Source organism: Coregonus clupeaformis, chromosome 14 (genome assembly GCF_020615455.1).
Source record: "Coregonus clupeaformis isolate EN_2021a chromosome 14, ASM2061545v1, whole genome shotgun sequence".
Taxonomy (NCBI): Eukaryota; Metazoa; Chordata; class Actinopteri; order Salmoniformes; family Salmonidae; genus Coregonus; species Coregonus clupeaformis.
The window spans coordinates 25,783,982-25,797,753 of record NC_059205.1 but is presented as its reverse complement, the minus strand read 5'-3'; the positions used below and the strand labels follow the sequence as shown (position 1 = coordinate 25,797,753).

The 13,772-nt window shown below is 46.9% G+C and overlaps 1 protein-coding gene across 1 annotated transcript in view; it reads left to right on the top strand.

Annotated features, from left to right (window-relative positions):
* Positions 1–1,941: 1,941 nt before the first annotated feature.
* Positions 1,942–13,772, top strand: part of LOC121581262 (ATP-binding cassette sub-family D member 2) — a 43,366-nt gene continuing 31,535 nt past the window's right edge. Inside the window, exons 1-3 of the mRNA XM_041896771.2 lie at positions 1,942–3,078; positions 3,420–3,600; positions 4,400–4,521. Of these exons, the coding sequence (XP_041752705.1) occupies positions 2,137–3,078; positions 3,420–3,600; positions 4,400–4,521 (1,245 nt within the window). The 5' untranslated portion in view covers positions 1,942–2,136. The remainder of the gene's footprint in view (positions 3,079–3,419; positions 3,601–4,399; positions 4,522–13,772) is intronic.

Sequence of the window (13,772 nt, the reverse complement as noted above, 5' to 3'; positions counted from 1 at the left end):
GCACATTCATTTGTCTTTGTTTCATGTGTTTGTGGGGTAGAGGTGGGGTTAAATCCATTCCAAATGAAGGAATACTGTTACTATGAATGTATTTGAATGAATACCTGTGGTTGCTCTGAGGTGGAGGTATCCCAGGAGGGTCTAGGGGAGCAGTGTGGCTGTGGCAGGACCTGTGCTCTCTGCTGGAGGGAGAACAGGCCGGACCCTGAGGAGGAGACTGACGACGATGCCGAGGAGAATGGGCTCAGGGTGTCCTGGATGTGTTGCTGGTAGTCTGACGTACTGGTGTCTGACATGTTCGACTCCAGCACTGGTGAGAGCTGAGAGCAACAATCAATGAACCAGCCAAACGTCACAAGGTTGAGTCATCATTTCCATAAAGCTTACTGTATCTGTATGTTCAGAAATATGGTAAAAAGAGTAAGGTGATTTATTTGTGTTGTCAGAAAAGATGAATCAGTGTGAGTAAATGTGACTGACCTGTCTACATGTGAATCCATCAGGAATGCAGTGCTTTCTCTTTCTAACAGCCTGGACACTAAAATACATCAGTAGTAAAAAATAAAAAAATAAAAATAGTAGTGCCGTTATTACAAATAATTGAACGTCATTAAAGATGAGCTACTGTTTCACTTTGTCCTCCTAGAATGATTCTATAATTGCTTGATATATATAACCGATACCTGTACAAAGGCTGGCTCTCCACAAGGGAAAGCCGTGACGGGGAGCAAGGGCTCAAGGGTAACTCCAGGGGCCCCTCCCTCAACGACTTGGGTCCTCCTTTATCATCAGTGATGTGAGTTATCTTTGGCTGATCTAGAACAAACCAAGTTATTGTTGTGGGTGGGTGGGATCCTTTTTCAATGTTATTAGTATTTATCCATAATGTATAGATGCCTGTCTGAACTCACTTTTGTTTTCTTTCTTTGCAGCAATCTGGTTTACTATTAATAAAGTCACTAGGTCCATACTTCCAGAGCTGGCTCCTTTAGGAGAGGTTGGTATTCCTAAGGTTTTAATCTTTCTCTGCATTTTCTTCTTTTCAAAGAATTCCTGATAAAATGTTGGCATATGTATTATCATGTCACATATACGGTATTATAATGTATACAATATGGTACCTTATTTAAGGCCACTGTGGGTTTAACTTACCCTCTGTTTTTTCATGTAATTTCTCATCATAAACCGGTTCCTGTAATATTCATAATGGGAAATCAAGTTAAAATTGCTATTAAAAAGGGGGTCAATTGAATATTTTTAAAAGGGGGTCAATATAATATTTTTGTTAAATAGTAACAGTTCTGTAACAGTTGTAATGTTATTTGACAAAGAAAGAGAAAGTTAATGTTGAATATTTGGTAACAAGCAGGTTTTCTAAAACTCGTTCCACCCAGACTGTCAACAAGCACATCTGTAAAAGTGCTAGCTAGCTGTCAAACTCACCTTGAACCACCGACCCAATTCATTTTGTCCAGTAAAATCAGACAGACAAAATAAACTTTATTGGGCCATATATTTTATCAGCACTTTTGAAATGTATCTAACAGTATAAATTAGTTGATAGTTGTTGAGTTTTTATGAAACATAGCCAACTAGCTACTAGTGAAACATTCTCATAAAGTAGCCAATTGTAATGACGCTTCAGTTGAGTTGACAGGTAATACAAAGAAGCAGGAGCCAAGCCAACAGACATCGAATAAATGACGTAGCTACTATGTCACTCTCAAAGATGAGAGAGGCGTTGGTAGGAACCGTGTTATTACACTTAATAACAAAATATAATTATTATTGTTTCAATGATGACATTAGTTTATTCAGTGTACTGTACACAGATGCTGGGAAAATAGTCACAATACAGTATGTGCAGTAAAACGTACAGCAGAACCTCATTTGAATACGTCCCTCACAACTGATCGTGTCCTTCCGGGGTGTTGCCTATAAAAAGAAAACACTGCCAAACCAAATAACGTATCTAGCGGTTGGGTTTTCTAGCTGAAACATCACACCATTGTATGGGGTATAAGGTTTTTCCTTTTCTTTTCGCATCAAGATCCATCATGACACTAACTCCCGATGGATGTAGCACGGATTAACATAAAAGAAGACTAGCTCTTTGATCGCTTCGTAGGGGGGAAGATGTCCAATATACTTGATGCAGCGTCCAGAGTGAAATGGGACCGGAAGACTGCAGCGAAGCGAGCTATCTTTCTCGCGGCCGCTGCCTACGGGGTGAAAACCCTGTACCCCATCGTCTGCAGACAATTCGTGAAACGGAAAGAATGCAAGAATAACAGGGGGTCTAAAGGAGAGGAAAATGGCTCGACGGTTGGCGTTAAATCACAAACAGATGCACTGAGTCATAAAAAGTCGCCTGGGGTAAACGCAGAATTTTTTAAGCAGATACTTGAACTGATCAAAATCCTATTTCCAAAGCTTGTCTCCAAAGAGCTCGGATTGCTATCTCTGCATTCGGTCGCGTTGATTTCCCGGACATTTCTGTCTATCTATGTCGCTGGCTTGGATGGCAAGATTGTGAAAACAATCGTTGAGAAAGAACCACGCAGCTTCATCATCCAACTGATGAAATGGCTCCTTATTGCCATCCCGGCCACATTCGTGAACAGCGTCATCCGCTACCTCGAGTGCAAGCTGGCCCTCGCCTTCCGCACTCGGCTAGTGGACCATGCCTACACCACCTATTTCACAGACCAGACCTACTACAAAGTCAGCAACATGGACGGGAGACTGACCAACCCGGACCAGTCTCTTACCGAGGACGTAATGATGTTTTCCCAATCCGTGGCGCATCTCTACTCGAACCTCACCAAGCCCATCTTGGATGTGATACTCACCTCCTACACCCTCATCCAGACGGCCCGGTCCAGGGGGGCCAACGCCAGCGGGCCGACCCTGCTGGCCGGGCTGGTGGTGTTTTGCACGGCCAAGGTTCTGCGGGCCTGCTCGCCGAAATTCGGAAAACTAGTAGCTGAGGAGGCCCACAGGAAAGGCCATTTGCGCTATGTGCATTCCAGGATAATTGCCAATGCAGAAGAGATAGCCTTCTACAGGGGTCACAAGGTATACAAGGAAGGATGCATGGTGGATTTTGCTTGCAAAGTGACGATGTATTTATTACAATAGAAATACCCATGGGTTGGATCCCTTGGAGTTGGATCCAATGCACACCCATGACATCATATCCAATTCCCAAAAGTGATTTTCAATCATTTGATTGACAGCCTCTTTATATGCACTATTTTTAGATAAGACTGTCTGCAAGTGCAAAATAACTAACATACAATGTGAATGTAATGTGAAATATATTGTAATACATTTGTTGTAAATGTGCTATACTGTGTAGGCTAGATACTTTTGTATGTAAACTGCCTGTTTGTGTTTGTCTGTCCTGTGTGTGTCAGGTGGAGATGCGTCAGCTGCAGAAGTGCTACCGGGCCCTGGCAGAGCAGATGAACTTGATCCTGTCCAAGCGTCTGTGGTACATCATGATAGAGCAGTTCCTCATGAAGTACGTGTGGAGTAGCTGTGGACTGGTCATGGTGGCTGTGCCCATCATCACCGCTACCGGCTTCGCTGACAGCGGTAACAGTCATCACAACATCATCTTGTTTTCTTCTAAAGCCTCTTGTTTTCAAGTACAGCATCTCTGGAGAAGAGGGAATAGTTGTCATGGTTTATCTCTGTTTGTGCATACCAGTTGGTAGCCTATTCCGTCTTTCATTTGAACCAATTGACATTTGATTCTATTTAGGTCATTTGGTGCTGATCTCACATAGTCCAAAAACCTGTCCCTCTTCATTTGCATATTCCACGTACAGTAGTAGATGATCAGCATGTGTTAACCCACAGGAACCAACTATCTCAATGATACCATGTAGGTGTTATTCAAGTGAATGGTGTCAAGGACTTTGTTGTGCTGATAAGGGTATATTCATCTTATTGTCCCTATTGTCCTGTTAGCTGCTAACTAACTGAATGCTACTGTTGTCTCCACCAGTGGAGGCTGCTGAGGGGAGGACGGCTCATAATAATGTCTGGAACGGAGTGAATGGAATGGCCTCAAACACATGGAAACCATGTGTTTGATGTATTTGATTCCACGAGCCCGTCCTCCCCAATTAAGGTGCCACCAACCTCCTGTGGTCTCCACCCCCATCAGTGTCATACACACTGATAACATGGCAACTGTTGGGTTTTTGGCCACAAAAAAAGAGCAGTCTTTACAGTCTTACTGGTCTAAGCACAGTCTTTATTCCCTTTCCCTAGTTCCTCGGCCCTTCCTTAGGCCATACCCCCTAGGTGTTCACAGATCAGAAAGCCAAGGGGCTAGGGTCCCAGTATGTCATCTCATAGTGTCTATCCTTAATTTCCCCTCTCACAGAGACTGCCGACGGTCAGACTCAGGTGCTGGTGAGCGAGAGGACAGAGGCTTTCACTACCGCACGCAATCTCCTGGCCTCTGGAGCTGACGCCATCGAGAGGATCATGTCCTCCTACAAAGAGGTGATGTCTCACTCTTATCTCTCCTCTCTTCTCTCCCTCCTTCTCTTCTCTCTCTCTCTCTATCTCTCTCCTGTCTCATCTCCTCTCACATTCAAGTGGCATTAGAGTGAGAGGACAGTGTTAGAGTAAGCCATTAGACCCACTCATGACAAGAGGACTCTCAAACTGTCAAGGTTGCAGACCAACTTGGAGCAACACCAAAGAAGGGCTGTGCTCTTTCATTGAATCACAGGGACGTAATCCCTTATTTTAATCCCAAAATGATGATGTCCATTCATGCATTTATTTTTGAGTTACCAGAATTTGGCCCAAAAGGACATTTTATGTCCCCCATCACAGTGCTGATTTGAATGTTGTCTGTGTTGGTTGTCATATGCCCACTACAATATTTGTGAATATGACAGTTATATCTATAGTATCACATGGATGTGAGAAAAGGGCTGATGTACAAGAGAGTGCACTGTTTCACTCTGTGCGGGAGGGTAGACCTTTCAATAAGGGGAATTGAGTATTGTTGGTGTCAGACTGTGGTTTTTGTAATCTTTTGCCTTGCAAATCAGACAACTGTCTCTGTCTTGGATCTACAGTATCACACTTCCTACTGAAGGTTAGGCTACATTTAGTCATATATCATACAGCGTGGTGTCACGATCGTTGAAAGGAGTGGACCAATGCACAGCGTGGAATGCGAACATACTTTTATTAAACATTCACCACACGAACAAAAACAACAAAACGATACTTGAAGTCCTTGGGTACATACACAAACCATACACGGAACAAGATCCCACAAACACAAATGCCCAAACGGCTGCCTAAGTATGGTTCTCAATCAGAGACAACAAGCAACAGCTGATTCTCGTTGCCTCTGATTGAGAACCACCCCGGCCAACATAGAAACACAATGAACTAGATCCTGAACATAGAAACACAAAACATAGACTCTACACACCCTGGCTCAACATAACAGAGTCCCCAGAGCCAGGGCGTGACACGTGGAGAACACAGGTAGTGTTTTGGATGTCACCCAACAAGCCTGTGCATGCAGCAATTCCACTCAATGCACTGGGCTCAGTGAGCGACTTACAAATTGGTGCATTCACCTTATAGCCAGTGGGATAACCACTTTACAATGTTTTTTTTTTTTGTTTTTTTTGGGGGGGGGGTAGAAGGATACTTTATCCTATCCCAGGTATTCCTTAAAGAAGTGGGGTTTCAAATGTCTCCGGAAGGTGGTGAGTGACTCCGCTGTCCTGGCGTCGTGAGGGAGCTTGTTCCACCATTGGGGTGCCAGAGCAGCGAACAGTTTTGACTGGGCTGAGCGGGAACTATGCTTCCGCAGAGGAAGGGGAGCCAGCAGGCCAGAGGTGGATGAACGCAATGCCCTCGTTTGGGTGTAGGGACTGATCAGAGCCTGAATGTACAGAGGTGCCGTTCCCCTCACAGCTCCATAGGCAAGCACCATGGTCTTGTAACAGATGCGAGCTTCAACTGGAAGCCAGTGGAGTGTGCGGAGGAGCGGGGTGACGTGAGAGAACTTGGGAAGGTTGAACACCAGACGGGCTGTGGCATTCTGGATGAGTTGTAGGGGTTTAATGGCACAGGCAGGGAGCCCAGCCAACAGCGAGTTGCAGTAATCCAGACGGGAGATGACAAGTGCCTGGATTAGGACCTGTGCCGCTTCCTGTGTAAGGCAGGGTCGTACTCTCCGAATGTTGTAGAGTATGAACCTACAGGATCGGGTCACCGCCTTGATGTTAGCGGAGAACGACAGGGTGTTGTCCAGGGTCACGCCAAGGCTCTTCGCACTCTGGGAGGAGGACACAACGGAGTTGTCAACCGTGATGGCGAGATCATGGAACGGGCAGTTCTTCCCCGGGAGGAAGAGCAGCTCCGTCTTGCCAAGGTTCAGCTTGAGGTGGTGATCCGTCATCCATACTGATATGTCTGCCAGACATGCAGAGATGCGATTCGCCACCTGGTTATCAGAAGGGGGAAAGGAGAAGATTAGTTGTGTATCGTCAGCGTAGCAATGATAGGAGAGGCCATGTGAGGATATGACAGAGCCAAGTGACTTGGTGTATAGCGAGAATAGGAGAGGGCCTAGAACTGAGCCCTGGGGGACACCAGTGGTGAGAGCACGTGGTGCGGAGACAGCTTCTCGCCACGCCACTTGGTAGGAGCGACCGGTCAGGTAGGACGCAATCCAAGAGTGAGCCGCGCCGGAGATGCCCAGCTCGGAGAGGGTGGAGAGGAGGATCTGATGGTTCACAGTATCAAAGGCAGCAGACAGGTCTAGAAAGACAAGAGCAGAGGAGAGAGAGTTAGCTTTAGCAGTGCGGAGAGCCTCCGTGACACAGAGAAGAGCAGTCTCAGTTGAATGACCAGTCTTGAAACCTGACTGGTTTGGATCAAGAAGGTCATTCTGAGAGAGATAGCAAGAGAGTTGGCTAAAGACGGCACGCTCAATAGTTTTGGAAAGAAAAGATAGAAGGGATACTGGTCTGTAGTTGTTGACATCAGAGGGATCGAGTGTTGGTTTTTTGAGAAGGGGTGCAACTCTCGCTCTCTTGAAGATGGAAGGGACATAGCCAGCGGTCAAGGATGAGTTGATCAGCGAGGTGAGGTAGGGGAGAAGGTCACCGGAGATGGTCTGGAGAAGAGAGGAGGGGATAGGGTCAAGCGGGCAGGTTGTTGGGCGGCCTGCAGTCACAAGTCGCAAGATTTTATCTGGAGAGAGAGGGGAGAAAGAAGTCAAAGCATAGGGTAGGGCAGTGTGAGCAGGACCAGCAGTGTCATTTGACTTAACAAACGAGGATCGGATGTCGTCAACCTTCTTTTCAAAGTGGTTGACGAAGTCATCCACAGAGAGGGAGGAGGGTGGGGGGGGGGGATTCAGCAGGGAGGAGAATGTGGCAAAGAGCTTCCTAGGGTTAGAGGCAGATGCTTGGAATTTAGAGAGGTAGAAAGTGGCCTTAGCAGCAGAAACAGATGAAGAAAATGTAGAGAGGAGGGAGTGAAAAGATGCCAGGTCCGCAGGGAGTCTAGTTTTCTTCCATTTCCGCTCAGCTGCCCGGAGCTCTGTTCTGTGAGCTCGCAATGAGTCATCAAGCCACGGAGCTGGAGGGGAGGACCGAGCCGGCCGGGAGGATAGGGGACATAGAGAGTCAAAGGATGCAGAAAGGGGAGGAGAGGAGGGTTGAGGAGGCAGAATCAGGAGATTGGAGGGAGAAGGATTGAGCAGAGGGAAGAGATGATAGGATGGAAGAGGAGAGAGTAGCGGGAGAGAGAGAGCGAAAGGTTGCGACGGCGCATTACCATCTGTGTAGGGGCAGAGTGAGTAGTGTTGGAGGAGAGCGAGAGAGAAAAGGATACAAAGTAGTGGTCGGAGACATGGAGGGGAGTTGCAGTGAGATTAGTAGAAGAACAGCATCTAGTAAAGATGAGGTCAAACGTATTGCCTGCCTTGTGAGTAGGGGGGACGGTGAGAGGGTGAGGTCAAAAGAGGAGAGGAGGGAAAGAAGGAGGCAGAGAGAAATGAGTCAAATGTAGACGTAGGGAGGTTGAAATCCCCCAGAACTGTGAGGGGTGAGCCATCCTCAGGAAAGGAACTTATCAAGGCGTCAAGCTCATTGATGAACTCTCCAAGGGAACCTGGAGGCGATAGATGACAAGGATATTAAGCTTAAATGGGCTAGTGACTGTGACAGCATGGAATTCAAATGAGGAGATAGACAGATGGGTTAGTGGAAAAATTGAGAATGTCCACTTGGGAGAGATGAGGATTCCTGTGCCACCACCCCGCTGACCAGATGCTCTCGGGGTATGCGAGAACACATGGTCAGACGAGGAGAGAGCAGTAGGAGTAGCAGTGTTTTCAGTGGTAATCCATGTTTCCGTCAGCGCCAAGAAGTCAAGGGACTGGAGGGTAGCATAGGCTGGGATGAACTCTGCCTTGTTGGCAGCAGAACGGCAGTTCCAGAGGCTGCCTGAGACCTGGAACTCCAGGTGGGTGGTGCGTGCAGGGACCACCAGGTTAGAGAGGCAGCAGCCACGCGGTGTGAGGCGTTTGTGTAGCATGTGCGGAGAGGAGAGAACAGGGATAGGCAGAGGCATAGTTGACAGGCTGCAGCAAATGGCTACAATAATGCAGAGGAGATCGGAATGAAATGAACTAAACATCTGGGAAAGGAGAGAGCGGGGCCTCCCTCACCACAACTCCCAAATATAGCTCTCCCAACTTCCACCTCAGAAACTATAATTGTTTCACTGAAACACCCGAATATAACTCTCCCAACTTCCACTTTAGAAATTATAATTGTTGTAAACTAAAGCGGTTCAATGTTTCTAGACACCCTAAGAGGCATGCAGAGATACATTCCTGAGGTAATATTCACTCACTGTAGCTCACCCTGCAGCTAGCCTATTGCAGTGTCTGAACAGGGCCACACACCCCAACAGGTTATGTAATGTTATGTAATAGTATGGTATGTTATGCTGCATTCAGACAGACACAGGTAGTACACATTACACTACTGCTGCTGTCACATTACACTGTCTGAACACAGCCTGAGACTGTGACACACCTAGGGCTGTGGCGATTTTGTCAGTTGGTGATTGTCAAGCAAACAACTGCCGGTATCACGGTAATTGACCGTTTATTAACATAAACACATTTAGCATCTTCTGGCTTCCACGCATAGCCTACAAGCCACTGATGCAGACCTTTGGAACATCTACATTTAAAAAAGTCTCAGAAATCCATGTAATATAGCCTACACCATCACAATAAATACATTATTTATTTTAGACAAGTCTAAAGAAACATGATATGAAGAAAATGTAGTCTATTTCAGAAGAACAGAATAGCATACTCTGTGTTGTCCTTATGTTAGGCCCTAATTTACATTTTACATTTACGTCATTTAGCAGACTCTCTTATCCAGAGCGACTTACAAATTGGTGCATTCACCTTATAGCCAGTGGGATAACCACTTTACAATATGTATATATATTTTTTAAAAAATGTTGGGGGGGGTAAGTGGGGGGTAGAAGGATTACTTTATCCTATCCCAGGTATTCCTTAAAGAGGTGGGGTTTCAAGTGTCTCCGGAAGGTGGTGAGTGACTCCGCTGTCCTGGCGTCGTGAGGGAGCTTGTTCCACCATTGGGGTGCCAGAGCAGCGAACAGTTTTGACTGGGCTGAGCGGGAACTGTGCTTCCACAGAGGTAGGGGGGCCTGCAGGCCAGAGTTGGATGAACGCAATGCCCTCGTTTGGGTGTAGGGACTGATCAGAGCCTGAAGGTACGGAGGTGCCATTCCCCTCACAGCTCCGTAGGCAAGCACCATGGTCTTGTAGCAGATGCAAGCTTCAACTGGAAGCCAGTGGAGTGTGCGGAGGAGCAGGGTGACAATGAGAACATGGGAAGGTTGAACACCAGACAGGCTGCGGCATTCTGGATGAGTTGTAGGGGTTTAATGGCACAGGCAGGGAGCCCAGCCAACAGCGAGTTGCAGTAATCCAGACACAACGGAGTTGTCAACCGTGATGGCGAGATCATGGAACGGGCAGTCCTTCCCCGGGAGGAAGAGCAGCTCCGTCTTGCCGAGGTTCAGCTTGATGTGGTGATCCGTCATCCACACTGATATGTCTGCCAGACATGCAGAGATGCGATTCGCCACCTGGTTATCAGAAAGGGGAAAGGAGAAGATTAGTTGTGTGTCGTCTGCGTAGCAATGATAGGAGAGGCCATGTGAGGATATGACAGAGCCAAGTGACTTGAAGTATAGTGAGAATAGGAGAGGGCCTAGAACTGAGCCCTGGGGGACACCAGTGGTGAGAGCACGTGGTGCGGAGACAGATTCTCGCCACGCCACTTGGTAGGAGCGACTGGTCAGGTAGGACGCAATCCAAGAGTGAGTCGCGCCGGAGATGCCCAACTCGGAGAGGGTGGAGAGGAGGATCTGATGGTTCACAGTATCAAAGGCAGCAGACAGGTCTAGAAGGACAAGAGCAGAGGAGAGAGAGTTAGCTTTAGCAGTGCGGAGAGCCTCTGTGACACAGAGAAGAGCAGTCTCAGTTGAATGACCAGTCTTGAAACCTGACTGGTTTGGATCAAGAAGGTCATTCTGAGCGAGATAGCAAGAGAGTTGGCTGAAGACGGCACGCTCAAGAGTTTTGGAGAGAAAAGAAAGAAGGGATACTGGTCTGTAGTTGTTGACATCAGAGGGATCGAGTGTTGGTTTTTTGAGAAGGGGTGCAACTCTCGCTCTCTTGAAGACGGAATGGACATAGCCAGCGGTCAAGGATGAGTTGATGAGCTAGGTGAGGTAAGGGAGAAGGTCAACGGAGATGGTCTGGAGAAGAGAGGAGGGGATAGGGTCAAGCGGGCAGGTTGTTGGGCGGCCGGCCGTCACAAGTCGCAAGATTTTATCTGGAGAGAGAGGGGAGAAAGAAGTCAAAGCATAGGGTAGGGCAGTGTGAGCAGGACCAGCAGCATCATTTGACTTAACAAACGAGGATCGGATGTCGTCAACCTTCTTTTCAAAATGGTTGACGAAGTCATCCACAGAGAAAGAGGAGGGGGGTGCCAGGTCCGCAGGGAGTCTAGTTTTCCTCCATTTCCGCTCGGCTGCCCGGAGCCCTGTTCTGTGAGCTCGCAATGAGTCATCAAGCCACAGAGCAGGAGGGGAGGACCGAGCCGGCCGGGAGGATAGGGGACATACAGAGTCAAAGGATGCAGAAAGGGAGGAGAGGAGGGTTGAGGAGGCAGAACCAGGAGATTGGAGGGAGAAGGATTGAGCAGAGGGAAGAGATGATAGGATGGAAGAGGAGAGAGTAGCGGGAGAGAGAGAGCGAAGATTGCGACGGCGCATTACCATCTGAGTAGGGGCAGAGTGAGTAGTGTTGGAGGAGAGTGAGAGAGAAAAGGATACAAAGTAGTGGTCGGAGACATGGAGGGGAGTTGCAGTGAGATTAGTAGAAGAACAGCATCTAGTAAAGATGAGGTCAAGCTTATTGCCTGCCTTGTGAGTAGGGGGGGACGGTGAGAGGGTGAGGTCAAAAGAGGAGAGGAGTGGAAAGAAGGAGGCAGAGAGAAATGAGTCAAAGGTAGACGTAGGGAGGTTGAAGTCACCCAGAACTGTGAGGGGTGAGCCATCCTCAGGAAAGGAACTTGTCAAGCTCATTGATGAACTCTCCAAGGGAACCTGGAGGGCGATAAATGACAAGGATGTTAAGCTTGAATGGGCTAGTGACTGTGACAGCATGGAATTCAAATAAGGAGATAGACAGATAGGTCAGGGGAAAAAGAGAGAATGTCCACTTGGGAGAGATGAGGATTCCTGTGCCACCACCCCGCTGACCAGATGTTCTCGGGGTATGCGAGAACACATGGTCAGACGAGGAGAGAGCAGTAGGAGTAGCAGTATTTTCAGTGGTAATCCATGTTTCCGTCAGCGCCAAGAAGTCGAGGGACTGGAGGGTAGCATAGGCTGAGATGAACTCTGCCTTGTTGGCAGCAGAACGGCAGTTCCAGAGGCTGCCTGAGACCTGGAACTCCACGTGGGTGGTGCGTGCAGGGACCACCAGGTTAGAGAGGCAGCAGCCACGTGGTGTGAGGCGTTTGTATATCCTGTGCGGAGAGGAGAGAACAGGGATAGACAGAGGCATAGTTGACAGGCTACAGAAAATGACTACAATAATGCAAAGGAGATCGGTATGAAATGAACTAAATATCTGGGAAAGGAGAGAGCGGGGCCTCCCTCACTTACGTTTCACTGAAACACCCAAATATAACTCTCCCAACTTCCACCTCAGAAACTATAATTGTTGTAAACTACAGCGGTTCAATGTTTTCTAGGAATAGACTAACTTAGTTTATTCAGCTAGCTAACTTGGTACAGTATTCTTCCGTGAAAATCGTCCAGGGCACCTAGTTATATGACTCCACAGCCAACGAGCATGCCGGGCTCCAACAACACGGTTTAGCACCAATACTCGGCCACAACAAACCACCAGTGTGTCAACACGCCAAGCAGATCATTTGTGTCCGTGTCTAATGTTGTGTCTAACGTTAGACACGGACGTTGTGGGTACGTGTCTAACGTTGTGGGCTATGCCATATGGCTGTGGGCTACACTAGTTCATTTAGCAGAAAATATTTGCTTAGAATTCCGTGGCATTATTTTATATTATTTTATAGTATGAAGAATACAATTGGAACACAGCTGAATAAAATAGAAAGGATATTTTCTCCAAACATTTGAGGGAGTGCGCACATGCGTCTCTTCTGTGTTGAGCGGTTATCAAAGAAACAGGTACTCCTATATGCTTATTTATGTAACTTTAGTTGTGATACAAACTGGGCTATATGTTTAGATTTTTAATACATTCTAAGGCTGCATGATGCGACTAATGATGATTTGAAAAAAGTTGCATGAAAGGCATGAGCTCTGCTTTTTTTGCGCAGGCTGTAAACACTTCATCAGTCTCTCATTCACAATTTGACAAGCTCTTTGACAAGAATGTATTAATGCCTCAAATTTTCAGGCTGCATCCCCTTTTTGTGGCAGCAATGCCACCTAAAAAAATCCTTGCCTTTTGCTTCCCTTCTCCCGGCTGCGTGCCGAAGCACCTCTCACTCACATGGCTGTCCGTCACGTGATCAGGTTTTTCTCACAGGCTACATACAAGTGAAGACAGACACATCGGGGACGCAACTGCGGGCGTTCTAATCCAATTCCGAAGCGAATATGGAAGATATTGGAAGAACTGTCCACATTTATTTTTCATTAGCCAACAAGATGAGTAGGCCTAACGAACAGCAAAAGCACTAGCCTATGTCAATCTACTATCCCCCATAGTACAAAAGTTGATCTATTCTATTCTGTGTGAGAAAACATAGTTTTGGACAGTTGTGGGATGCGATAGATCCCAAATTAATACAACCACTAGCATCCAAAAACATGTTTTAAGTAATGAGCCTGACGCAACAGATGAGAACGTTTAGCTTAAATGTTGGGAAACTATTAGGCTATTTCTTCACATTATAAGCGAAGCAATGCGCACACGGCAGTAGGCTATAAGCGCGAATGTTCTATTAGCAGGAAAACACCATTCTCTGAAGTGACCACAAATGTGATTATGCATGTTATACTTTTACTATAAAGGTGCATTTTTATGGTGAAAATGCTCTTCCCCAAACTTGTATATATTATGCCAGTTAGGCTCTACACCCTTTGTAAAGCGG